Source organism: Bipolaris sorokiniana, assembly GCF_000338995.1.
Source record: "Bipolaris sorokiniana ND90Pr unplaced genomic scaffold COCSAscaffold_7, whole genome shotgun sequence".
Classification (NCBI taxonomy): Eukaryota; Fungi; Ascomycota; class Dothideomycetes; order Pleosporales; family Pleosporaceae; genus Bipolaris; species Bipolaris sorokiniana.
The window spans coordinates 1307536-1333624 of NW_006911901.1; the positions used below are offsets into that span (position 1 = coordinate 1307536).

A 26089-nucleotide genomic window follows, 5' to 3' on the forward strand; every position below is an offset into this window, starting at 1 on the left:
GCACCGGCCCGCCAGACCCTGTGCAGTCCCAACGCCTGCGACTGGCCACTCCACCTCCATCAGCTCCCAACCCCAGTCTAAGCTACACACGCGCAGCTGCCTTCCTCCACCCTAACCGGGTCCTTGACGCCTGGTCCTCAGCTTGCTTGTTCCCTCTCGCTCCGACTTCTTCCTATTTCGCTTCACAGGAAAGGTGGATGAGACTATAAAGCATAATTACCTTGCAAGTTTTGTAACGATGGTCGAAGTAGGGAAAAACATGTCGGAAGCGCCTAGAAGTTACACAAGCACGGCAGCATCGTTGCCGCTGTGGAGCGATCACGTTCTAGTGTTCGGTTCGGGGTCGCCGCTCCACTTCGACATCCCAATCTGGTTCCAGCTGCGATTGCCCATGTACATCGAAGAACTGCTCTTGCAGCAACCGTGATGTGGCGTGTGATAATAGGGTACAATCATGCATGAACGATTACTTAGTAGATTGAGTGTTTCAGGCGGTGCTGCGTCCACATCGCTATGTTATTCACAACAATGATCAAAACTAAAGCATACATTTTAACTAACAGCCTATTCTCACAGTTGCATCATTCTTCTGCAAATTATGGCGCCGCTTTTTGTAACGTTGATGAAAGAGAGATTTAAGCGAAGCAAGAAATACAACGGATAAGCTGGGAAACCATTAGAAACAATCGCAGGATCGTCTGATGTGAAAAGGGAGAAGTCAAAATTGGACCAACATGCACATGTTACGAATGGCCACCCTGGGGCCGATGACCGAGTTGCTGCTGGTCAACTACCGCCCGCAACCGTTCTACCCATATCCTCGCTATAAGCTGATTCACCCGCACCAGCAGTCTCCGTTAGTCAGTCAGCTTCGTCTAGCTCAACATACATTGTACCGTCAAGCCTGCGCGGACCGTTATAGAATCGAGCCTATGATGAGCTTAAAGCGAAGGAGCCTGATCTAGTCGACGCATATGAGAGAATTCTGTCTTGTAATCTTAGCAATGGCGAATTAACTTCAGCAGATTCCGAGCCTCCAGAGAATGAGATTGAACAGGAAAACCCCGAGAAGAGGCGGTCTTAAATGACGCTGCTTACTCGAGCTGGCTTAGACAAGACGGAGAAGGAGGCTGCGGTAAAGCAAGGTATTGATGACGGAATGCAAGCGGTGCACGCCGTGAGAGGCATGATAGACGGGGCCGTAAAGGCTGCCCCAGAAGCTGCTCTCGCATGGGTTGGTGTCTGTTTCGTGTTGGAGGTGAGTCTCTTTCTTGGAATTACAACTGCTTGTTTCTATTAATCTATTAGTAGATTCTCGCAAACCCAATCAGCGAGGCTGTTGCCAATCGTAGTGGACTTGCCTATGCCATCTCAAGAATGGGCTGGTACTGGAACTTGTCGGACCTCCTTCTCGACAAGCATAGAATGGAGAAAGCGGCCGCCGGCCTACGAGACGAACTCGAGAAACACGTCCTCGACCTTTACAAAATGCTTCTTGCATACCAGATGAGGAGCATCTGCTCCTACTACCGAGATAGGGGAGTCGTCTTCCTCCGGGATATGATCAAGCTTGACGACTGGGATGGTAGGCTAAAAAGTATAAAGGAAGCCGAAGAGATGGTTCGAGTTGACTCCGATCAATACAATACTGTGCAGATCACGTCACACCTCTAGAGTCTGGTTATGTCAGCTCGGTGGCCTTCTCGCACGACTCGGCCCAGCTGGCGTTGGCGTCAGACGACAAAACCGTCAAGATCTGGGATACGAGCAGCGGCGCGTGCCTGCAAACCCTCAACGTCGCCAGGACTCTTTTCGACATATCCTTCGATTCTACTGGTTCCTATCTTTACACTGAAGTAGGTACTATCGTTGTTCGGACCTCGCAAGTTGGCGTAAGCGACGTCCTAGAACTCAAACGCCCCCTGTATCTAGGCATATGTGTGAGCTCAGATAATACATGGATTGAGCATGCCGGTAAGAACATGCTGTGGGTGCCATCAGAATATCGACCGTCATGCTCAGTGGTGTGCGGGAACACCGTTGGCATAGGCGTCGGGTCTGGAAGAGTATGGAGTTGCAGTATTGACCTTGACCATGAACAGAAGTGTTTGTAGCAACATTAATGATGATTTATGCTATTATTCTAAGTTATGTAGGTTCTTTTAATATCTCTATTCTATGAAGGACGAGGATGCATGTACACAATACATAACGTCCCTCGCTGTACGACGAGAAACCCTGTGAGCCGAGAACGACCAATGAGACACAGCGCGGTGTCGGAAAATCCATTACCCTTGCGGTCTGACTGGTCGTTCTCGGCCCACAAAGTTTCTCGTCGTATAGTAAGGGACGTTAGGTCTTATTTTACTATATCGAAGGTTCGAGAATTTTAAGAGAGCAGCTTTCCGATTACCTAGACTAGGCTCTAGCATAGCCCAAAGAAGCATATTAAACACGCCGACCGTCTTGCGAAAGCGGCTGCTGTCGAGGGTGATGATGTTAGGATGTAAGGCTTATGCGGGGAAACTTCGGACGACAATGTCACTTGCATAACTAACTAACTAACCATCATCTGTCTATGCTTATAAAGCTTTCAGCCACACCCTAGGTTAGTGCCCAGTGTGGCTTAGATTAACTACAGGTTATCTATCACGCAAGATGTGCTAACGTGTTCGAGAATGCCCCGCTCAGATCGCTTCGCTAGAAAGTACTGACCAGGGTGGCTACATTGCATGAATCATCTTCGCATTGCCGCCACAGGGCTGAGGTTGGCCTATCGGTGTGTTAGAATGGCTGGAAGACTAGATACTACCATTTTATGGCTGTATTGAGTTGTACGGGCTTAGTAGTCGGTCTGTGGTGGGGGAGTCCTGCTACGTCGCAAACTGAGGCGCTCTACAAATAAGACACAATGGCGACAACGGCCTGGTAATTTTCTAGTAGTAAGCAGTTATATGGTAGAGGATGAGCCTTTGCATGTAGTCCAAGTGGTACAGTACGATTATCTAAACGTGGGGAAGGGTTTTATTGCTTTGAAGTCTAAGTACCTATGATTTTTCTCGTTTCGGGGTGGTTCTCGCTATGCAGTGGGAGATATTAGATTATTTCAAGACGTTTGGCCATTATGCAATTGGGGTCTTGTTGAAGTGATATATTGAGTGCTAATTTTAGGTCTGGTTAGCTGGAGGATTTCCTTTTGCGGCTTTCGTTGTCACACTTTCTAATGTAGAAGCTTTCCCGACAGGTAGAATAGTTGCAGATGATTCAAAAAAAACAGGACCATTTCTTTGTTCTCTAGATTATTTCACATGAGTGGAATTTCATGGATGTTTATCGCATTGCCGCAATTGTTGGAATACGACTCACAGTGCGGGGAAGTCTCCGGGCCTATTTGCGTTGTTACTAGCTAGCTAGCTAGATGCCGCCAATGACGCTCACTACTGCGGGGTCGCACTACCCCGACTTGAGCGGTATGTAACAAAGACGCGCAACCAAAAAACAACCCGAGTAAACATCCGGAAAGCCCGCATTGCCAATGATCCGAGGACCCCTTGCGCAATGCCCGAACTATACGACCACGATGGCAAGCCCGTAAAGCACCACATGGCACGGGTAAACGGCATCCGGATACACTACATCACATCTGGATCCGGGCCGCCGTTACTCCTGCTCCACGGCACACCCAAGACACACTACTACTGGTATCGCATCCTCCCTCTGCTAACGCCGCACTTTACGATCGTCGCGCCGGACCTCCGTGGCTTCGGCGCGACAGACAAGCCCCCCGCCAGCGAAGGCTACGATGGGCGCACAAACGCCAAAGACATGATCGGCATCATGGACGCGCTGGAATTCAAGACGTTTGCCGTCCACGGCGAGGACCGTGGCGCTACCTACGCCTTCTGTCTCGCAGGCCTGTATCCTACGCGCGTGACGCACTTGTCGTTCTGCGAGATGCTCTTATCGTCGGCACTAACACAAGCATCTTTCTTCACGCGCGATAACATTGCTGCGCAGTATAATCAGACAGGCGTGTGGAACTGGCATATCCCCTTCTTCTGGCTGCCGCACGTGCCCGAGATGCTGATTCAGGGGAAAGAAGAAGAGTTTTGGACGCATTTTATGAGGAGCGAGTGTTGTAATCCTTGTGCGTTGGATCAGGGGGCCGTGGATGAGTGGGTGAGGTGTGCGAAGACGCCTGGGGGAACGAGGGGGATACTAGAGAGTTATCGGAGCCATTGGGTGAATTTGGAGATTGAGGAGGAGATTTTGAGTAAGGGGAAGTTGAAGTGTAAGGTTATGACTGTTGGGGCGTTAGAGTAAGTTTTTGAGAATGGGGGAGGGTGGGGTCTGAAGGGTTGTGGGTGCCAAAAGTGCTAATATTGGAGGCAGATTTTTTGGGCCGCGTGTGGAACAGCAGATGAAGTCTGTTGCGGAAAAGGGCGAGATTGCTGAGATTTTTGAGTGTGGGCATTCGTTGGCGATTGAGCAGCCTGAGCGGCTGGCGAATCTTTTGATTAGGCTTGTGCATTGATGTTGGGCAGGCTGCAAAGAAGTTGGGTGGTCATGCTCGCTCGATTGGGAGTAAGTGTGTGAGTCAAGTTCAAATTTCAGCGTTATGAATAAGTTGTAGAGGAAGATATCAGCAGAGCCGCAAGGCTCCAATGTTGGCGGACTCTTATCAAGCCTTGTTTTTCATATAGCTCTACTCCTAGTTGAAGGGTACACTTGTGGATGGAAGCCCCACTTGCCATGCCACTGACGTTAAATGAAGAGTCATGTCTGTTGATCACTGGAAATAAATATGGATATGTGTGTGTGAAACCGGAGTGCAAGAAGAGTACCTGACCTGCTTGTAACGAATCAGGTGACTGTAAAGCAGCCATGGGCTAGTGAGTCACGAAGCTGGTAATATGGTGTGTGAGGACCCACCACCTCAAGGCATACACACACGAGGTGGCGACGTTGTAACAAGAGACCACATATCCCATATGCCATGAGAGAAATTACGAGAGGCGGAAGGCAAGCCGACATTTCTGCCGAATTGCGAGGTGGGCAGATACAGCAAGTAGATTGCAGCGATATTCGAGACATGCAGGGTGTCTTATCGATTGCTTAGCGCCAGAAAGACTTGGCATCCGGCAAACGTCACCTCGCAACCCGGGCCATGGTTCTCTCCTCTCCTCTTGTCCCCAATCGCGGCTCTTTAAAAGCAAATGCGTCTGTTGGCCCCAGCAACACCTGAACGCTGCCTGTACACACCCTACAAACATGTCCCGGTCACGTGAATACTGATCGTGTGACGCGTTTCGTCACGTTCATGGCCAGAGTGGTCACGTCTCAGCATGTCGCCTCGAAGGGGGCGTCCGCCATCTATTCGCTCGTGGTCCATCCACCGAATATGTTAGACGTCATTTGGGAAAACCATCTGGGCAGCTACTATATTCCCGTCGCCAAAAGCATGCGCGGAGCGACTTCGGACTGTGGCCTGTACAGGGGCTTGCTCAACCACAACGAGGCTTCGTTTCTCTGAACGTCAGCATAGTACCATGGTTCCCGCCATGTACGCCACTTGCAATGTTTATACATACACAATGCTGCTTGCGGCAACTTGTCGCCGTAAACGCATCATGCTGGATTCGCCCATGTAGGCGGCCTGTAGGAACGAGGCTAATACCTGCGAGGTCTGGCCAAGCTGCAGTCAGATGGATGGCTGTGCCGTGCTTATTTGCGTACCTGCGGCGTTTTGGCCTTTTCCGCCGGGGCGCCACATTGTGCTAAGAGGATGGCCATCATTGTATTGAAGACTGTGACAGAACAGAACCAAGGTTGTACCTGCGCGAAATCACACAACGTGTGTGCCCAGGTGAATATATCAAGGTCCGTCCCGTGGTTCAGGCGGCTTGGCAAAAGCTCTACCCCCCTTGAATTGTTGCGCGAAATTAATGTTCATGTGGGCACGCTAACGTGGATCAAACTCCGGGCCTTCGGCCTTCTGCCACACAGGTCCTCGTATACCTCCATCTCTCTTGCATCTCCTCTCGACACTTGTTCCATCATCCACCCACACACCTGTACATGCTGCTTGTACATACTGTTAAGCAGTTTCCTGTCGACGTCTCACGTGAAGTGGTTTTCAACTTGCTCTCGCTCTGCTGCCTTCTGTTACAACTCCCGTAGCGTTCCTGGCATTAGCTCGCGCCTTCACCCTGGTTGCATACTACCCGCCTGGACCCCGCCTCACCCCACTCGAAAGCCTACCATCACCTTTGGCACCACCACCCATCATACAAACATACCCCCCCCCCTCTGGCCATCACCTTCGACAGCCATGGCGGAGTTTAATGATATGCCGGCAGAGATACGCAACATGATTTACGAGCCACTACTTTCCCAGTCGCATTCCCAAAACACTGTTGAGCGGCTCCGCAGCAATAACGCATTCTCCCTGTTCACTGTTTCCAAGCAAATCCACGACGAAACAACATCCTACTTTTATCAAAACAACAACATCAAAATCTACACGCCGTCGCAGACAACTGAGACTGCTACTATTCTCCCTCCCATCGCCGATAGGTATCTTCGGTTTCTCGGCCGCGTCAGAGTGCTGGCCACGATCGCCACTGCAGAGTCAACCACGCACACCAAAGTAGCCGGCACTATCGCATCCCTAGCGAATATCGGTGCAAAGTTCGAAGATGTTCACATCTTCATCAACTCCTCGCTCTCTCGGCTAGTTAATAAAATGGTCGATGACTCGATCCTGGACGCCGATCATCCAATCATCGTTGCCTTGCAGAAGTTACTCGGTTCTGGGGTCGCTGAGGTTGTGCGTCTTTCTCTCCCTGGCGCTTGGTTAACGCCCAGTGTCGCTCAGCATCTCAAGAGCCAATATGGAGATCGTATTCTCTTCATTGGCCGAGATGGATCACCCTGTGATGCGGCATGTATAGAGAAGTCAAAGACCGGTGTCCATGTAACCAGGCACATGGCTACACTAGGCCTTGACAAAGAAGCCATGGAACACGCCTATTCTGACGACGAAGACGAATTCGACCAACCAACTCCTTCCTCCGTTCCATCATCATTCGGCTCAGCGTTGGCAGATCTGGATACGTTCTCGGTCACAAGATACGAGACCAGCCCCGAAGATGCTAAGAATGATGACTCAACGGGTGACTCTGCAGGTGGCGACTCTTTCTTTTCCGAAGCCGACCTAGAAGAGTGGGCAACCTCCGGTGAAAATGGTGTGCAAGAGGAGCCGTCACAACCTGAGGACGTTGATGTCGACGACGACGAGCTTGACGAAGAGCTTGACGACATGTCCGACGATGGGTTTGATACCATCATGGGTAACATGGACGATATGGCGCATCACATAGCGAACGAGGCGGATATCACATACCTGGTCAATTTTGCACCGGAGCTGCTCCAGGTTGGACACAATCTTGATCACTTGATGTAAGTGTCGGTATGACTTGAAGTCGTATCGCATTTGCCCAAGGGGAACTATATATGACGGCTTCGTGTATGTATCACGGCCATCATTGTTTACTTTCTTACTACGGTTCTTTTTACTACAGACTCTATCTGGTGTTCACAGCATTCTTGGGCATATTCGGCGTCTGGCGACTATCCCACATTGGATACCCCAACATCTTCGGTTTCTTTCCTTTCTTGGGCGCACTGGTAAACGCAACGCAGCGTTCATGGCGGGCGGTAAAAGGATTTGCGGGTCAAAAATAGAGTCTGGCATATGTTGTTCTTGTAGATTGCCCTTGGATAGGCGAACATTATCATCACTGCGGGTTGTTTTCATTTTTACAGCTATTGTTGGTAGCATTACGATACATGACACAGATTATTACATAGTTTAAAATATATGGAGGATACCAGTCAAATACTGGTGTTTTGGCCAATGAGTCCTTTTTCCTGCTACTTTTGATCCGACTGAAGTATGTGCATTTTTTCGTCGGGCATTTGGTGATATATGCATCACCAAACGAAACTACCAAAAAAGTATTGTATTGGGAATAGCACGAGTTTGCATGTAGCGTTCGCCGGATGTGTCAACATTGCACTGTGATAATCACATGACATTTGCAGGAATCAATTGCTTATTTTGACATTCTATTTTAGCAGCAGTACGTACAATACGAAGGCCACTAAGGCCACCATCATCCATCCTATAAATACCTACCCCATTGCATTTCTGGACCCTTGATCTGCTTACCCACCAAGTTGAATCGCTCCAAGTTCCAGACTAAAAGAAAAATATGCAGCAAGCAAAAGGCATTAAGCTTAGCATCCCTTCCTGGCTTGTCTCAGCAACAGACGACTATCCATCTGGACAAGTCTCAGGATGAGAAGAGGCACGGATCGTCGATTGGTTGCTCAGGGCCGTTGCCAAGGCCTAAGCGACGTGTTCTGCGGCAAAAGGGACTCCGACTTGCCCTTGGCGGGAGTTCTGGCTGCTGGCTTCCCGGCTTAGCCTGCATGGGTGAAGGTACATGTATGTAAGTAAGTGGGAACCCATGTCGTGAACGCATGGTGCCGGCTCGACTGGATGAGGGTTTTTTTTGCGATAAGTATTCTAGGTTTGCTGTGGGGTTCCTGTCGGATGAATGTGGAATGGGGTTTCCACCTGTTGGTAAATCTGGAATGAAAGCCTGATTGATGAGGCAATGTATAGTGAGTTGCAATTGAAAATTTGTAGTACGGAGGTTTTCTCGAGACAGGGACTGGTTGCCTGTAGTATACAAGGCCAAAAGGCGCTTCGTTTTACTTTCAGGACTAATTGCGTGGAATAGATAGGAACGGTCGACACCGGTGTTTAGAGAATATACGATTGATTGATCAAAAATATGACTCGGATTCCCCATTATCGCCATTTCCAGTAGCTATAATCTACGTCAGCCACACAAAGATAGTACAACAACAACAATATTGCCGGAACAGTGAATCATATGGACACGAAATGAACACAATGAACGGCAATGTCGAAATCGCTTCGCAGTTTGCTGTTCCGTGCTTGTTCGCCACTATAGTCCGATGAGGTCTATTTTAGAATATGAGTACCCGTGGAGCTAGTCACCACAAGTTACTATTGTAGCGTCGGACGAGCTGCTTTTGTCAAGCGAGCCACTACTAGCCAAAGATGCGGACTACTCAGCAAAAGCGTGGACAACAAAGAATAGCGCAAACAAGAAAAGACCAAACTGGACAAGATAATGGCATTGTGGGAAAACTCAGCGCAGGATTAATATACTGATCAATCTCGGACGAAGAGACATGGCTTATCAGGGGCCAAGGGTGGGAAGGATTTGTGGGGCAGTTGTTGAGTTGGGGAGGGGGGAGATTACTCCATCAGCCCAAGCGTCGCCGCAAATTGGACCCTTGGGGTCACCAACGTTGTCCACGTCCCCGGCCCACGCTGGAGTTGATTAATCTGGATTCTCTCATCCCCGTGCCGTGGCGGCATGAAGTGTATGTAGAATGGCGCCTACCCGACTGCTTGCATCGGCTTGTCCGACCATGGCTACCCATCCGCCCCCATCGAGTTGCATTCCCAGACGCTCATGACGAACCAGTGGCTAGCGTCGGGCGGACTGATGATTCGCCACTAACGACTACACTACTCTTGCTGGCACGTTATGTATGGATATGGACTAGAAGGCGCCTGGAATCGGTGCAGATCGGAAAGGCTTAGGGTCCGTCTAGCTGCGTCCTGCCCGTAAAAAGTCCAAGGTACGCCAAGCGCAATCTCTCTGGTGATCCATGCCACCTCCTGCGCGCCTTGGCTTCGGCTGACGGCCTGCAGCGCCCTTCTTCTTTTAAGCTGCGCTGATCCCCACGTCCTGCCACAGGACGCCACAAACCCCCCTTTCGCCATCAAGACTCTTTTTCCCGCCCTGTGTCGCTCCTGCGCATCTTCCTCCCGCTTCTGGTCCTAGGTCTACTCTGCCCGTCATGATGCTGCCTGCAATGGGCGGTCGGAGCCCGCTCTTTATGCTCTCCGTGAGCGCTGGCTGTGTGATAGTTTTTATCTTTGCTTTCGTGGCATGGCAGAGCCCACCTCGCATGGTGTTTACCCACGGTGCGGGCAATACGGCTATGTACGTTGTTTACCATCGCGTGGCACACGGGACGAAAGCACCCTGAAAGCTACTCCCCTCTTTTTTTAGACGAAGCTAACCACCATCTTCACAGTGCTGCTGCAAACGCCCATTCGGATGTATCCATCAGTGAAGTCATACGTTTACTTTACAAGGACATCAAGACTGCGCCCACTGCGCCCTTTATTCGCGAACCAAACGGCACCCGCATCACTTTGCCACCCAACCCGCGCTATACGAAGAACCTAGGCAGTGATGTCCTAGTCCTGGACTTGGAAACAAGACCACTACCCTCTACCGATGCATACCGCAAGGGCGAATACGACTGGAGAAACATCAACCACGTTTCTGGCGGTGTTTTCAACCACTACACATATGCATTGGTCCATGGCTACGACTACAAGTTCATTCATGCAAGCGAATTTGAAGACCGCCACGCTACTTGGATCAAGCCATCTGCGCTCGCAAACCACATCAAGGACTACAAGTTCATTGTTTTCCTCGACGCCGATGCCGCATTCCGCTTCTTGCACGTCCCAATCGAGTGGATGCTCAACTACTGGGACATCCAGCCGCAACACTCTTTTGTAATGGCAAAGGACCCTTGGACTGCCAAGGAACCACAGTACAACTCTGATCGCTTCAACCGCACCTACACTAATACTGGCTTCATGATTGTGCAAAACAATGCAGACACCATGCCTATCCTCAAGGCATGGCACGAGTGCCCTGACGACACGCGCTACGCAAACTGCTCGCAATGGAAGCAGCCGCGCTTCCACGAACAATCTGCTTTTGGCGAGTACATCCGCTACGACTACGAGGACAACATCAAAGAACTGGAATGCGCCGAAGCAAACGGTTTCCCCGGCGTAGAAATCAGCAACTGCCAGGGCAAGTTCATCCGCCATTACTGGTTCGACAAGAGCAACGTCAAGATTGATTTCCGCGAGAACATCATGAACGCCATTACTCTTCCGATACAAAAAGTCTTTGCGGAAAACGTCGGCGGTGTCATACAAGAGCAGAAAGAGAACGTAATATTGTCATAACATCATTCAGCCTCTGAAGACAGAACGAAGACGACAGGAGAAGCAATGTTTAATGACATAGAAGGGTTTATTGCATAGCATAGCGTTGCATCAACGAGGCGTTCATTTGGAGCTCTGGGATTTACTTTTTTGGATTTGGGCCGGGGGAGAAGGGTTTGGAGTGGCTTCGTAGTGCCAACCAGTGTCTCGACGTTTTTTTTTGCGCTTTTCCACCCCGGGTCTTCGGATGCGATGATACCCAGCAAGTACAAGTTTTGAAAACCACTAAACAACTATAATCAACTTACCACTCTTTTTTCTACAATCAGCATCGTTGCGCCTTTATCATCAGGTTTCTTCTTCGCTACACATATTCCTTGTGGCAAGCCAGCTCATCATCTGTTTGGTCTTACGCGTGTTCAGGGTCCTCGATCATCTGACAGTGCCGTCGCATCCGGCCCCCCTAGTCACCTTCCCCTCTCAGCCTGATTCCTTTGTTGCTCGCAGCTGTCACCAATCGACCGATCCAACGATAAAAGACGAGTTTCCAATGGAACATGTTACACATGCGCTGTAACCACCTCGCTCACAATCTAAGGATTCGCATCAGGCCGCCCACACATTGTACCAACCACCCTCTTTTCCCCGCCAAGAACCACTAGAACTCGAACTTACCGTCATTGATCGGCGAGGGCTGACATGTGTCTTCCCCGTTGAGGTTGCTACCAAAGGTCGGAAGAGGCTTGTTGATGCGGGCACATCCAAAAAGAAACATGCGGAAGGATGAAGTTCTTGATTCTTTATGTATGTGTATGCGCGAGGCGTGAGGCCCGATCGGTTGATTTAGCACAACGTTGGATTTCTTTTTTTTTGGGAGTCGTTTCCCAAGGGTGGTAAGCCCGTGTTCTCCTAGCTCAGGAAGCTTGGGAAGATGAAGTTTGAATATGGAATTTGGTCTCTCTCGGTTGGGTATTTTCCTGTTACTCTCCAAGCGAAGTATGCCAATCGTATTCTTCCAGTCTTTTCACCCGTAAGCGAGATTGGATCTTGCAGCAAAGCGGGAGACAAGATTGTTCAGAGCTAAACTTGCAATGTTAAAGTTTTCAAAAGTCGTTTTACTGGGGCAACGTTGTGCGGCAATGTAGTCATCCTGAAAGTAATATTGCGCTTACGGTGTTTGCAAGGGTGTATGTGTGAATACGAAAGTATATAGTCCCCCCAACCTCACTTTATACTTTGCTTAGTTTTGGAGGCTAAATTCCACAAAATAGACGTGTTATTTTGTTGACAATGGCCTATCATTTTGCTCAATGATTTTGATCGTACGAGTATTTTCGTGCCAAGGTAGTAGTAGCCTTACGGCCGTTACATGTTGTTGATCTAGTTCGCATACGAGATTTACAAGAACCCAGCAACGCTTACTGTGCTGTTTAATCTACGCATGGTATAGATCATCAACCATATCTCAGTCGCTTACTTGAAATGCCAGGGACCTAGTATACAAGGGGATAGAAAGAGCGAAAGAGGAATCTTGAGGGCATCACACTAAATTGCCCGTTGTCGTCGTATCCCACTTTGGCTCTTTTCTGCTTGGACAGTAGCGGAACAAAGCCGTTGAATCACCCTCCTACATAGAGAATTATTTACTTCTTACTTACTACTACTACCACTACTATCTAAAAATAATGTCGACTGTCTTCTTACCTAACAAAGGTCTAGACCTTAGAAGCTGACAAGATCGCAGCTACATGTATACCACTACCAGGGTTCTACTGCGTAAGTAGTAGAAACCCCAACAGTTTTCCCCCCAACCCCAACATCGTGCCCGCCTCAACAACCCCGCCTCACCCATCCATCTTGCAGCATCTCGCAGCATGCTTCTCGCTCACGCGAAGTGAAGTCCGCAAGTATAGACGCAGACAGCCAAAACAAGCATCGCTACTTCCCGCATTAGTGCCTCAGATCATGATGTCAAGTGTTCCAGGCCTTCCCCCTTGTTCCCCCCTCCCCCCCCCAAAAAAAACGGGCGGGTAATGCAAGGCAAGGTAAAGTAAGCCCGACCGTGTCTCCGACATCCCACCATATCCCTTGCTTGCTATTGTCCAGGGTTGTTGTTCCGCACGCGACGTTTGTGGTGCATGTTCTCTTTTTTGCACAGCCACAGGAAAGGGTAGTAAGTACGAGCAACCCCCCACTTCGGACAAGACCGTTTTGCGAGGCTGATATTAATCACGCGGGATTTTCAGTGGCGGGTTGCATGGAACGGTTGTAGTAGGATGCGGATATGAGGGTGGGGTTTTTGGGGGGTTCTGGAAGCACGTGTAGTAAGTAGGCGCTTGGAGGGTATAACGGTGGTTTGTTAAGGTCATCGTGGCGAAGCTTACCAATGACGGGGCAGGGATGCTGTAGATTGCAGTACGGGGGGTGCTTGAAGGTGATGTTTGTCGCAAATTGGTTCTTGTTTGGGCGTCAGGCCTTTTCGCTATGTGGTCCGTTTACACATGTCATTTTTGGTGTGGTATCTGCGTTGCTCCTCTTTCTTCTTCAAGACATTTGTCGAATAGAATAACCCCCCTCCCCCCGGACGACGAGGTTTGCGAGCCCTCATTTCTTTCGCATCCTTGTGGTTTCCCATCCTTCCCGTCGTCCTGTTCTTCTTTCATTTCGATTGATTTGTCATGGGATTCGTTTTCCTGGAATTGTTTCCCCGCTGGTTGGGCTCCGGTATCAGTAGCTTCGGAGCAAGAGCGATTAGAGGAAACTTCGTCGTCGCCGCAATCAAAACAATCTTGCACTCGGTAGGTTTAGTGGTGGAAATGGTTTCGTACGAACATCGCTGTTGATGTTCTTTAGTCATCGCACAACTCTCAGTCATGGAGTTTCACATGTGCAAGAGCGGTTTCTATCCCCACATCGGATAATATCCACGTCAGTTGGCGGAACAGGTCTCTACAGTACCCTGACTCGTGACTTTAACCTCGTCGAAGCGAAGTGCCGGTAACGCGTGTAATTGACAACCCTGTTTCCGAGTTTGGCGCTAACATAGTAAGGCCGTGGTATCACGCGCCTGGCCAACTCGCTCCTTGTGTGATGTCATCAGGGGTTGGTATATGTGTCGTGGCAACTCACAACACCAAAGTTATGTATACAGATTGCATCGTGCTGTGTATTATTACTTCATTATGATCTAACTTGAACTTTTTGTGTCTGGGCTTTCATTGCCCAGCTATTTTAAGAGTCCTGGTGATGAGCACTCAATGCTGCACATCAGTCACTCTGGAACATTTCGCGAATATTGACTGACAGACTCCGCCCAATGACATTATGAAGCACACGATCGTCGGCTCTTTTTCCTCATCAAGTCCCACACTATTGGCTTTTCACCATCGCCTCTTGACTCTCGTTGCCAATCTCCGTTATCCCTTCGACTCCATACTTACGGTTGCCAGTCAGCCTGTTTGACGAAAGACGCTTCATGAAGACCTGATCGCCATGGGATACTTCACGCTGATTACGTGGCGTTTTCCTGGTCGACTGCCCATTGCTTCTTCCTACGTAATGCGATATCTTAGGGATGAATCTTGAGATGAGGATCTTGAAGGTCGATGCGCAGCTGCATATGATTCCTATACAGAGGCCTTTGGTTAGCTCTGCTTATGCTACCGAAGGGATAGGGGAATGAATCCTGAGTATTCTTACCGATGTATATCTCGATACTGTACCAGTTGAGAGAGTCGGCCATGTAGTAGTAAACATCGTCGACTTTGTTAACGAGAAAGAGCACGTAGTAGAAGCGCACACAACCGGCTGTTCCATGTGAGCATTCTGGCTATCAATATATGGTGACTCGGATTGCACATACCTGCCACTGCAACGAGCCCGACACCAAGAAGAGCGGCTAGCGCAAATTTTTGTGCTCGTGGCATTTGCAAGTTGGACACGATCAATACCGGAACCAGGTATATAGCAAGATCTTGCATGATGCTGAAAAGCCGTGGTGTCAGCGTCTTTCTTTTTCTTAGCAATGATATTGCAACTAGACATACTTCATGACGTTGTTGATATTATAGAAGATTTGCCGTGTAGTTAGCGACATGCACTTCTCTGGATTTTTTGCTTGTGCCGCCAGATCCCAGAAGATATACGTCGGTATGCATGTCAATACAAAGGAGAAGAATGTCATGATGGATAATGCAAGAACCCAGGCCATGAGGAAGTACACAATCAACCTCGTTCTTCGCCGTGGATCAAGTCTTTGATAGAACACCAAAATGCTGAACTTGACAAGGCAGCTGGCAAAGACATAGAGAAGACGCGTCGCGAGGTTCGCTTTGAGCATAGGCGTATAGTCTTGGGGGCGAATGTCGCGTGCTAGTCAGTGTCAGCTTGGTGCCCATCAGGATGTAATAGGTGTATGGACCGATTTACTGCGCTCGCCCGTGCCATACCACCCGCCTGTTTCTCGTCAACATGAGTTCAATATAGACTTTGGAGTTTGGTGTGAATCGCGGACATACCAATCATATTGGTAACCGAAAGCATCATTGTGCAAAAGGCACCCGCCACCATTAAGTCTATCACGCTCAGCACTGCTAGAGTCGATAAAAATCATGCAGGTTGCCGAACTCACAATCATCTATCGCCATTCGTAGCCCCAGTAAACGTGTTCGCACATATATTCGAAGAGATACAACAAAAAGCGTAACAATAATGAAGGAAATGCCGACTGCGAAAAAAGACGCCTGTTTAGAGCCATGCTGCAAATCCCGCGCGTGTAGGGAGCGCAGAGTCTCCTGCAGAAGAGCCATGTCGAACGCGATCACGCCTCGGAGAGCAAAGTTATAAGTAAGTTATGTGATAGGACTCGCACATTTGTGACCACGCCCCTTCTCCCCACCATGATACGAGGAGAGTGAGAAAAAAGAACCTTTGACGATCAGCCAGCTTGCAAGCAGGCGAACTCTCCAATCAACATGATAATGCATTCGGGCCGTATACACAGGCTTCAAACCCGCTAGTCTCATACCCATGACAATAACCTGTCAAGTTCTGGGCCAATGCACTTGTTTTCCAAGTCATCTTCCTTATTCACTCCAATCTTCTCTCTTGAAAATAATGATTTTCTCGAGAATATATCGAGCTTATGAATACCATCCCTGTCGACTATGAAAATTCTACGTCTCGGAAGTGCAGGTAGGCCGTGTAAGTCATGCTCCAAGCTTCTTGTCTTCTCAGTTTATGCCCGATCTTGGCAACGGACAAATACGTCCTGTGGGCCTTAAGGTGTCACTCGCCAATAGGAGCTCGTCCCCATATCCCTGTTACGGCGTGGCCTAGCGCGGCCAAATTGCATTATCATAGATCTACATAAAAAACAGTCCGATACGACAGGGCTCGGGTAACCTGTTATAGGAGGGTTTTAGAAGGGACGTTGAAATAATTACAGCCGCCCTCGCTATACATCCATTCGGATGACCAGTTCAGGAAGCCCGAAGAAGAAGGCAGCGTAGTTGTTCTGGACCAAAGCAACCACAACACTGATTGTTGATTTGTCGATACGCCGTTGACGCCGGGTGAGTATCACTGACTGGTATATCTACAGTGAGCGTTACGAGGCTGATAGAAAGCTATGTCAAATCAGGTATCGGATGAAGCGGTATACCTCCTATCAAAGAACAACGCGAAGCATAAGATTCAGAATGTTTTGAACTTGATACATGATTCACGACAAAGCATGCAAGAACATAGAACCAAGGCTATTTGAGTACCCAAGCATATCGATAGACATGGGGCTTTCGGAAATAAAGAAGCAGGTCATGTCTTTTGAAATTCCGGTAAGCTGACACAGACACGTCGCATTCCTACCCATCACCTTAGAAAACAGAGGCGACAGAAAACGAATGATAGAATATTAGATCCTCGCAATAAGCTACCGTTTCGAGGCACACAAAATGCTCGCTATAGCATGTTTCTCCTCGTGACCGCAACGCACGGCTTCACCGCCCTTTGGTTCTCGATCGACACGTGCAAGACGGTGGCTCTTGAGCGGTATATGGTCGGATGCCTAAGTCTCCAGACAGAAAACAGACATGAAGAGGCGACTTTTGGGCACACATGGCATGCCACTAGTACCAGCGCCCGGAGAGCTGAATCTCCAACTGTGTCAACTGGGGTCTAGTCACTACGACCTAATTTCCATCTCGTCTCGAGCCCTCCAACTGCGGTGCGATATCGGCACGAGCGAATATGCCTAGAAGACAGGATGAAGCAGAAGGACACATACACCACTGCACCTGCATTCTAAGGAAAATGATTAGAGCAGTTGCTTTCTCAAAAGTCTAACGATTCGGAAATACTACTGCAAAAAAACTAATCCTATAAAACCATACCTAACATCACTATTATCCCTCATACCACCACCGTCATACCTCAGCTCCACATACTATTTCCCCGAAACCACCAATCACAAGCATAGCCCAAAGCTTATTTTTCCACTTCGATATCGCCTGTATACATCCGCAGTAAGTAGGCGAAATGGGATCAAAAAAGGAGGTATATTACCTGACGAGCCAATCGGAAAATAGAAGAAACGTGTTTTTTCTCCACATTATTTAAAGCGTGTGATTCATCGGAAAGACATGTGATGGGCAGCCATAGGGCAGCCACTAGTAAAATACCTTTGCGGGGCAAAAAAAAAAAGGGTGTGGACCTGGGCTGGACGTGTGTGTGTGTAAGTTTGTGTGGAAATTAGATAGGTTCTAGAGTATGTACTTTGGCTTTGAAGATAGACATGGAAGTGCTCGGATTCAGGGATGGGTGTGTGCTGATCTATGATCTACGTGATTTACTTCAAACGGCAATCATGGTTTGTGATGCCAAGTCTGACCAACATACAGCAAAATGGTAGATCTTTTTCTTGATTGCGGACGAGTTCAGCTTGCGCGTACTACTATATTGTGAGAGAAAAAGCAAAAATATACAGGCAAGTATCTGAACGCTCGAAATTAGGATGGTATCCAGCAACGCTAATCCCGTACGTCGGCCTCGTGCGATGCCCAGAACTTTGAGCATTTCCTTTGCAAAACCCATAATTAATTATAAGCCAGAACACCACAGACACAGGCCAGTGGAATTAATTGCCAAAACAGGAAGTCACGATGTAAATGGTTCTCGTCTTCCTCCCCACTCCAATCTTAGTCACCCGTTCTACGTACACAGACCAGCCAATCAGAAGAGTCGGAATCGACTCATTCTGTCTCAATCTCCGCGCGTTTTTATCATACCAGTTTTGCTAAGACAAAATACACCAAGGAGATATATCCCAAAATGGTATAAATGAGTTGAAGGAATGCCCTTGCAAAGATAAGAGTCATCGACGACATTAACATCCCCAGTAATCGATTCAATCAGCGCAGGGCACAAAGCAAAGTTTACTTGGCAGACAGACAGCTGGCTGGTGATCAAAGAAAAACATGGTGAGAAAAGCTAAAGAAGTGGTGGCGGCAGCGGGAGCGGAAGGACATCCGTGTGGAAGTCATATCACAGTCACAGCGCAGCAATCACGGTATGCACTGGATGCGCTTGATGCGCCTGCTTCGAAAGAGGTACGTAAACATAGCAACTTCTCATACGTCAGTACAAGGAACAAGGACCATCAGCTCATATAGGTCGTGTGTAGATTCTCATCAAGGACCTTAGTATTGCAGTTGGGAACCGAGAACTAGTCTCACGGACAACCCTGCACCTGGTAGAAGCGCGCCACTACGTGCTAGTCGGACGGAACGGAACGGGCAAGTCGACATTGCTTACAGCCATTGCCGACGGACTGGTCCCGGGTATTCCTTCCAGTACGCACATCCTGCTCTTGGGGCAGACGAGTGGTCCAGGGCTCGGGCGGATGACGGACGGGCTGAGGCTAGAGAGCGAGACTGTATTACAACATGTGGTCCGAAGCGACCGGGTCCGGGAACGCTATGTGCAGGAAGCCATGACACTTAGCGATGCGGTTGAGAACTCTATTGACCCCATTGCACCAGTCCGGGCGTACAGACGCATTGGCCATGCTAGGCTGGGCTTGCAATTAAGAGAAGGGCAACTTATTGCGGAGAGAAGGAGTGGCGCCCGAGGGAAGCAGGCAAGAAAGGAACTTGTCAAGCTTGAAGAGCTATTTCAAGAGTCCGAGAAGCGTTTGGCAGAGAGTGAAGGAGATATTGATCCTAAGACGCTGAGCGAAGAGACTCAGGCTGCCATGAGCATGCTCTCTGAAGTGCAGGCTTCATTGGATCTCATGGACGCAAACGCTGCAGAGTCCAAGGCCCGGATGGTCCTACTCGGCCTTGGATTCAAGGATAATCGTATTGATGGTCCGACGTCAGAGCTATCCGGAGGTTGGAGGACACGCTGTGAGCTCGCCTGCGCACTAACACAGTACGCTGATGTACTATTGTTAGATGAGCCTACCAACTTTCTCGACCTGCCATCGATCATATGGCTACAGGGGTATATTAACAATCTTAAAAATACGACAGTCCTGATCACAACACACGATCGTGACTTCGGGGATGCAGTAGCTGAAGAGCTCCTTGTCCTGCGCAATCAGCAACTCGAGACTTTCCGTGGCAATTTAAGCTTATATGAGCGGGAGAGATGGAAGAAATTTCGGTACTTGACCAAGATGAAGGAGGCGCAGGACAAGCAAAGAAAGCACATGGAAAAGACCATCGCAGGCAATATCAGAGCAGCTAAGGACAAGGGAGACGATAAAAAGCTCAAACAGGCCGCATCCAGGAGGAAGAAACTGGACGACCGAATGGGAATGCAGGTCAGTGCCAAAGGTGGTCGGTTCAAGCTCAACCGTGACCTTGCAGGTTATCATACGTCGTGCCGTGGGGAGATTGAGATACCAGATTTTGATGCCCCAATAGAGCTGTCATTTCCGCGTCAGCCACCCGACCTGCCCTTCCCAGGCGCACTGGTAAACTTGGACAAAGTGTCGTTCGCATACCCCACGAACAGGAAGGCGCCAATCTTGAGGGATGTTAGCTTGACGATACATGCAGGAGCACGTATTGGACTGGCTGGTCTCAACGGGTCTGGAAAAACGACGTTGGTGTCATTGATTACGGGCAGCAATGGAGATGGTCTTGTGCCAACGTCAGGAAGCATTACGCGGCATGCAAGGGCGAGAGTTGGTCGCTTCTCGCAGCAGTCGGTGGAAGAGATTACTGCAATAGCGTCCGCGGATCCTCAACTAACCGCCCTCGGGCATGTAATGAATTCGGCCGGTGATGATGTGCAGGAAAAGGATGTGCGAGGGGTTCTAGGGGGTCTGGGTCTGCACGGCCATACAGTATCAGACGTGCCACTAGTGTTGCTGTCGGGAGGGCAAAAGGTTCGGGTTGCGCTGGCCAAGTTGCTGTGGCCGCCGCCGCATCTGCTGATTCTAGACGAGGTGACGACGCACCTGGACGGAGATACAATCATGGGCCTGGTGCTAGCGTTGAGGGAGTATAATGGGGCGTTATTGGTGGTGAGCCATGATCGATTCTTCATGAGGTACGTGATAGCCCGAGCTGGATGTCTCGACGAAGCTGGAAATAGTCATAACAAGGTTCAACTATTGACCGCCCCACAGAACCGCCGTGGAGGGAGAGTGGCTGTACAAGCTAGCGCCAGGGGTTCGCAGGCCCGAGGGTGAGGCTGGCGGCGACGAGAGCGACTCAGACGACGAGGCAGAGACAGGGGTCGCTCCGGGAACCGTTTTTCGGCTGTGCAAAGGGCAAGTCCAGAGGCTAGCAGGCGGTATGGATGAGTATGAGGAGATTGCGGCACGAACGGCAGGCCGGCTAGGCAGGGCGGCGTTGGCGTGAAGGGTGGTGGTTGGCCAGGGCAATGGCGGGCGAGGATGATGGTGATTATGATGATGATGATGATGATGATGATGATGGCGGAGGTGGTGGTAGTAGAGCTGCTCCCTTCTTGATGATGACGATGAGGAGAGACACGCGTGTATCACCACCACGCAGCCAACCACGATGCTCACGGCGCAACGACATAAAAGTGCCGACCCCGTCGTGGCATTTCGACTCGCCTCGACGTCGTCTGACAGACGCCAGGGCCAGCAGCTTCGGGCGGGCTTGCTTCCCGCTGTACGCACAGGCGGCTTGGCGGCATCTGCGCGCGCATCACGGTGCGCGCGAGGAGGTTTAGGGGCAGCTTTTCACGCCAAGCAGCCAAAGTAATATTGCTCCCACGCGTCGCTCTCTTCGACTGCAGCGTCCAATTGGTCTTCACTCATTTGCCATTGGCGTGCACTATGCCCATTTTCCTTACTCTGCCCCCTCTACCCCTCTACCCGTCGTAATAATAATAATGGCATAGCTAGCCCGTGGCCCTTAATCCTCCGACCGCCGTGCATGAAGGACATTTCGTTTTGAACTAAGCTCGAGCCTGGGAACCCTGAAGACCGGTCGGAGTCTGCGACCAACACCATGGGCGAACCCGAACCATCCTCGCCGCCTCGCTCTGCCACTGAACCGCAGCTCAAGGCTGCAAAAGACAAGAACTGCCCCTTTTGCGGCCAGGCATTCACCTCCTCCAGCCTCGGACGCCACCTCGACCTCTACATCAGAGCCAAGAACCCAAAGGCGCCAGACGGCATCCATGTCGTAGATGAAATCCGTAAGCTGCGCGGCGGCATCACCAGGCGCCAGGCAAAGGGCAGCGTCTCCACCCCAAGGCGCGATGAGAGCGGCGCCAGTACCCCCGCCACCAAGAAACGCATAGCCAGCGAAGACTCGTCCATGCTCATGCAGAGCCCCGATGACGACGACGACTCGCTCGAAGTTGGCAAATCCAGAGGTGCCTTCAAGGACGTGACTTGGGGGGCTGGCAATCGCCCCTCGCGCCTCCTGACCAAGACACCAGACCCCCGCCGAGATGCATCACGTCAGCTGCGAAAGGCAGATCTTGACCAGAGGCAGAAGACGAGCGAAGAAATCGAAATTGCAGCTGCCACCGAGATGGCGCTGCGGGAGCTGTTGAAGAGCGTACGTGAAGCAAAGTAAGCCCATCACCCCACCCAACCCAACCCACCACCTTTGCTCCATACTAACAGATGCAGTGCAAAAGCATCAGGTATCGGCCTCTTCGATTTCGATCCCTACGCCCAAAATTTTCCTTCGCTATGCCTCCACATCCTCCCCGCACCCTCAACTCTCTTCTCCCCCACGCCCTTTCCGACTGCCGAGTCATGGTCCATCGCCCCGCCTGGGCAGAAGCAGTTTGAAGCGCTGAATAAGCAGGTGCGTGAGCGCCTGCTTGCCTACCAGCGCCAGCGACACCTCAACCAAGTGTTTCCCTCTGGCACCTCCAACCCCAATGCTCCTTCCTCAGCTACTTCCTCGCCCCTTCCTACTCCACCACTTTTCGACCATGACCCCCAACGACTCTTTGGCCACATTGCGGATGCCTACCACCACTGGAGCCAGCATTCCGACCAGACGAGACAGGATTATTGGCAGATTGAAATTCTACGCTGCTATGCCCGTGCTGATGACAGACGACGAGAGGCTGAAGTCCAGCTAGAGAACGCCCGCAGAGAGAATGAATATCTCAAAGCTAGCCGCTGGTCCTCCGGTGGCCCCGACATGTCACCCATCAGTATCAATCTCGGCGTCGACACGACCAAGGAACTTGCAAAGCATGGCATGGACTACCGCAACTGGGACTATGACCGCCTGATTGACAAATGGCGAACTGCCATACGTGAAAACAGGGTGTCTGTTTCGGGCCTAGCTGCTCAGAAACCATTGCCCTGCGACGCCAGTTCGCGTAGCTCCATGGCCAGCCAGACGGCACAGGTGTACGCTACTGTTAATCAGCCCAGACAGGGTAGTCCGGTCAAGGCGGAGACCAGTATGCCTTTTAGCGCGCCAGCGACCGTCAATGGCGATGTTGGTAGCGATCAAGTTGACGCAGAAGGCGACGATGACGATGGAATCGATCTCACCCCGCACACGAACGATGAGGAAGACACCATGCACCACCTCCATCACCAGACACATCGACAATCAGTTCACCAGTCCCAGCCTCAGCACCATCACGCAACGCCCCTCCAACCTACACCGCCACACCATCAGCAACAGTTCCAGTCCCATATGCAGGCGACCCAGCACATTACGCAAGCCCAAATCGCCCAAGCTCAGGCCCAAGCCCAAGCATGGGCAGCAGCTCGCCAGCACATGAACCAGTCACGGAATCAAGACTTTCACTCACATCAGCAACACCAACTCTCGCCCCATCTGCAACATGTCAGCTCAGCCGACAGTAGCCGACGCGAGTCACTGGCCATGATGGATCCGCACAACCTAAATCAAAGCAACATGGGCGGTATGAGCGGTTCCATGGGCATGCCAACTGGTATGGATGGTCTCGACAACCACCAAGACCAGTTTTTGCGCCTCGACATGGGTATGCAAACAGGCTTCGTCGGCTCCAACGATGGCGGTGTGTCCATGGGTTCATAAGACGTCCCTCCCGCCAAGACTGTCTATATCAAAAGGACATGTTTTCGCAAAGGGGTAGCATGATTGATGGTCATGTCTATTCACCAATGTTGGCCTTTTTTTCCTTTGTTGTCAATTTCCTTTGTTCACACTTCGATTTTCTTTTCTCTGTTTCTTCAGCTTGGCCCCACCGTGCGCATATTCATATACCCGGCCTTGTCATTTGATACCCATCTTTGATCACCTGTATACCCTTTACCTAATACTTGTACATTTCACACTGAGAATGTCGTTTTCCTTTGTAGATTCTACACGCCTTCGTTGGCACAACACTTGGGAGGCCATCTTGCTCATCATTTGTATATACCCTTTTATAAAATTCCATCTCCTTAGATATTAGATAAATTGGCGGTGCCCGGGGAAAGAACTGGACAGGCTACATACATAATCAATACAAAACTCGGAAACCAATACAAGGCTTCGGTCATCGGCATGTTACTTAACGGCGTGAGACTGGGGGCATCATGTGGCTTTGATCTGTGTGGCGCAAATCTACCAGGGTGTGAGTACAGAGTGTCCAAGCCTCTTTTTATACATGACTCATTCTTGTCGAAGGCAGGTTGTAACTTTAAGTAGGTGTTTCGGATACAAAGATCCAAGGAATTTCGTGCTGCTGAACCTGACCTGTTTGTCGCATCTTTCCAGATCATTTAACAAGTTGGGGAGTATAAAATCATGGGTTCCCTTTTACAAAAGGCGACTTAGTGTCTCAGGAGATATTTGTGAACTAATGATTCAAGTTTGTTTGGGCAAATGAATTGTCATTTTGGCATTTCAATTCACTCTGTGAATGACCTCTTTTAGTTAAGCGACAAACCCGGGGCGTGCCTGCCCAAAGTGGGTGAGGTGACTGTAACTCTGCTCCTGTCTCATCACACTGATGACGTTTGTATTATACAGTAACCGCCTGAATTTCCTTTTCCACAATAACCACCTCATCAACTTGAACGACATCGTCACCGCATGCTCGCCCCAACCTCTTCCATATTACTGCCGTGCATCAATCACAGTACGACATTCTCGCAAACAAACGCTCCACCAGCACTCAACATGACCTTGACCAATAAAGATAACAATTTTTTTTCATCGAACAAAAAGTACAGAACCGTGAGAGAATGGCTGCAGAAGCGCGTGCGAGAAGCGATATCGCGACAGAGGTTGAAGGGTGCAGAAGAAATCGTATACATACACCAAAAGACAGCCCCCGAGCGGCTGTGCACAAAACCAGCATGTGTGGATGTATCGAAGATAGACGTGATTTTCTTTGCACCAACAACATCGGTTGATAGCAGACATGTCTCATCTCGGCCACCGATTCTGCCTCCAATCCGCCCGACACGACCAGACTCGAGCGTTTTTCGGGATGTCAATGCATGGCTGGAAGCTAGTGCAAACACGCCATCACCGCCACTCATGTCTGGGATCTCATACTGGAAAGAGACAACAGTCCCCAATGTCAAAGGCTCGGCAGTCGCTCAATACGCTGTGCCACTATCCGTAGCCTTCGGCGTAGCCAGGTCGACAACAGCGACAAGACAACGAACACCATGTTTCCGACGTTTAGCTAGAAAATTGCAAGTTCAAATGCCTTCGATACTACGTACCAAATCTACGCATCTGCCGGGTAAGGAGCGTAGGAGAAGACAATCAGTGTGCATAACTCCTCTATCTATTTCCTATCCGAACGTCCAGGAAGACACCACTCCTGTGCTCATAACACGATCGACATCCTTCCTCAAACCTTTGATCCTGCCACTGAGGCGGCAAACATCGGCTCGTTATGGAGTGTTGATGTCTGTCAGCGATTCACGAGAATGTATTCCTCCTCGACATGGCACACCCAACAGTGCAAGATTCGGTGACATGGACAATGACCCTGAGCGACATGTCCATCAGACTTTTATACGCACAGGGCGAGGCACAGACAGCGCAAGGCCGCCTACAGCATTAGCAGACCTTGTTTGCGAAGACTCCGTGGGAGATTTGTCCGATGCCCCGACATACTCCTCCGGCCCACCGCCCCCGTCGTACCGGTCGCGTTGTGAGTCGATGCTTACTACATCGTCTTTCGGTTGTATTGACGGAATGAACCCGGCGCAGCGTCAAGTTAGCCAGCAGCGGGTAGCATTACAACGGGGAATGAGATGCAAGCTGAAGAGGCTCGCCCAAAACTTTGCGATTTGACCAGTGAAGGTGGGCGATTCGAAGAGACCAAAGCCTGACAAGGAAAAGGCTAGAGAGCACAGGATGATGGAATAGCGGTACATCACAAAGCAAAAGTGAGCGGACAATTAATCCTATGTGTATTGTAAGGACATGGTTATCACCGGACATGGATGAGCGACGAAACGATGCTAGAAGATGTATTGCAGGCATG

General features: G+C 50.0%; 8 protein-coding genes across 8 annotated transcripts; 7 read left to right on the top strand and 1 right to left on the bottom strand.

Annotated features, from left to right (window-relative positions):
* Positions 1–1084: 1084 nt before the first annotated feature.
* COCSADRAFT_160631 (uncharacterized protein) lies at positions 1085–2114 on the top strand (the record flags this gene model as incomplete). The annotated part of the gene is made up of 3 exons (XM_007702019.1): positions 1085–1258; positions 1312–1585; positions 1657–2114. 3 exons carry the CDS (start codon positions 1085–1087, stop codon positions 2112–2114), a joined length of 906 nt encoding a protein of 301 aa, XP_007700209.1.
* Positions 2115–3492: 1378 nt separating this feature from the next.
* On the top strand, positions 3493–4796 carry COCSADRAFT_36993 (uncharacterized protein). The gene is made up of 2 exons (XM_007701653.1): positions 3493–4319; positions 4393–4796. The coding sequence occupies exons 1-2, from the start codon at positions 3559–3561 to the stop codon at positions 4532–4534; spliced, it is 903 nt and encodes a 300-aa protein (XP_007699843.1). The 5' UTR covers positions 3493–3558; the 3' UTR covers positions 4535–4796.
* A 1221-nt stretch (positions 4797–6017) lies between these two features.
* On the top strand, positions 6018–7809 carry COCSADRAFT_36995 (uncharacterized protein). The gene has a single exon (XM_007701654.1). The coding sequence runs from the start codon at positions 6332–6334 to the stop codon at positions 7463–7465; it is 1134 nt and encodes a 377-aa protein (XP_007699844.1). The 5' UTR covers positions 6018–6331; the 3' UTR covers positions 7466–7809.
* A 2053-nt stretch (positions 7810–9862) lies between these two features.
* On the top strand, positions 9863–11487 carry COCSADRAFT_117778 (uncharacterized protein). Its single transcript, XM_007702020.1, has 2 exons — positions 9863–10115; positions 10210–11487. Exons 1-2 carry the CDS (start codon positions 9970–9972, stop codon positions 11165–11167), a joined length of 1104 nt encoding a protein of 367 aa, XP_007700210.1. The 5' UTR covers positions 9863–9969; the 3' UTR covers positions 11168–11487.
* Positions 11488–14515: 3028 nt separating this feature from the next.
* COCSADRAFT_357399 (uncharacterized protein) lies at positions 14516–15954 on the bottom strand (the record flags this gene model as incomplete). The annotated part of the gene is made up of 7 exons (XM_007702021.1): positions 14516–14772; positions 14846–14953; positions 15009–15130; positions 15193–15517; positions 15575–15601; positions 15664–15720; positions 15777–15954. 7 exons carry the CDS (start codon positions 15952–15954, stop codon positions 14516–14518), a joined length of 1074 nt encoding a protein of 357 aa, XP_007700211.1.
* Positions 15955–18816: 2862 nt separating this feature from the next.
* COCSADRAFT_36998 (uncharacterized protein) lies at positions 18817–21346 on the top strand. Its single transcript, XM_007701655.1, has 2 exons — positions 18817–20701; positions 20781–21346. The coding sequence occupies exons 1-2, from the start codon at positions 19044–19046 to the stop codon at positions 21013–21015; spliced, it is 1893 nt and encodes a 630-aa protein (XP_007699845.1). The 5' UTR covers positions 18817–19043; the 3' UTR covers positions 21016–21346.
* COCSADRAFT_142916 (uncharacterized protein) lies at positions 21339–24144 on the top strand. Its single transcript, XM_007702022.1, has 2 exons — positions 21339–22208; positions 22269–24144. The coding sequence occupies exons 1-2, from the start codon at positions 21637–21639 to the stop codon at positions 23671–23673; spliced, it is 1977 nt and encodes a 658-aa protein (XP_007700212.1). The 5' UTR covers positions 21339–21636; the 3' UTR covers positions 23674–24144.
* A 618-nt stretch (positions 24145–24762) lies between these two features.
* COCSADRAFT_89149 (uncharacterized protein) lies at positions 24763–25896 on the top strand (the record flags this gene model as incomplete). Its single annotated transcript, XM_007702023.1, has 1 exon — positions 24763–25896. One exon carries the CDS (start codon positions 24763–24765, stop codon positions 25894–25896), a length of 1134 nt encoding a protein of 377 aa, XP_007700213.1.
* Positions 25897–26089: the final 193 nt, after the last annotated feature.

Bases quoted from the DNA above. Each gene is read 5' to 3' on its own strand.
- COCSADRAFT_36993 (XM_007701653.1), top strand. From the start codon at position 3,559: ATGCCCGAACTATACGACCACGATGGCAAGCCCGTAAAGCACCACATG. The intron at 4,320-4,392 runs GTAAGTTTTTGA...TATTGGAGGCAG, and splicing joins ATGACTGTTGGGGCGTTAGA to ATTTTTTGGGCCGCGTGTGG.
- COCSADRAFT_36995 (XM_007701654.1), top strand. From the start codon at position 6,332: ATGGCGGAGTTTAATGATATGCCGGCAGAGATACGCAACATGATTTAC.
- COCSADRAFT_117778 (XM_007702020.1), top strand. From the start codon at position 9,970: ATGATGCTGCCTGCAATGGGCGGTCGGAGCCCGCTCTTTATGCTCTCC. The intron at 10,116-10,209 runs GTACGTTGTTTA...CCATCTTCACAG, and splicing joins GGTGCGGGCAATACGGCTAT to TGCTGCTGCAAACGCCCATT.
- COCSADRAFT_36998 (XM_007701655.1), top strand. From the start codon at position 19,044: ATGACGGACGGGCTGAGGCTAGAGAGCGAGACTGTATTACAACATGTG. The intron at 20,702-20,780 runs GTACGTGATAGC...ACCGCCCCACAG, and splicing joins CATGATCGATTCTTCATGAG to AACCGCCGTGGAGGGAGAGT.
- COCSADRAFT_142916 (XM_007702022.1), top strand. From the start codon at position 21,637: ATGGGCGAACCCGAACCATCCTCGCCGCCTCGCTCTGCCACTGAACCG. The intron at 22,209-22,268 runs GTAAGCCCATCA...TAACAGATGCAG, and splicing joins AAGAGCGTACGTGAAGCAAA to TGCAAAAGCATCAGGTATCG.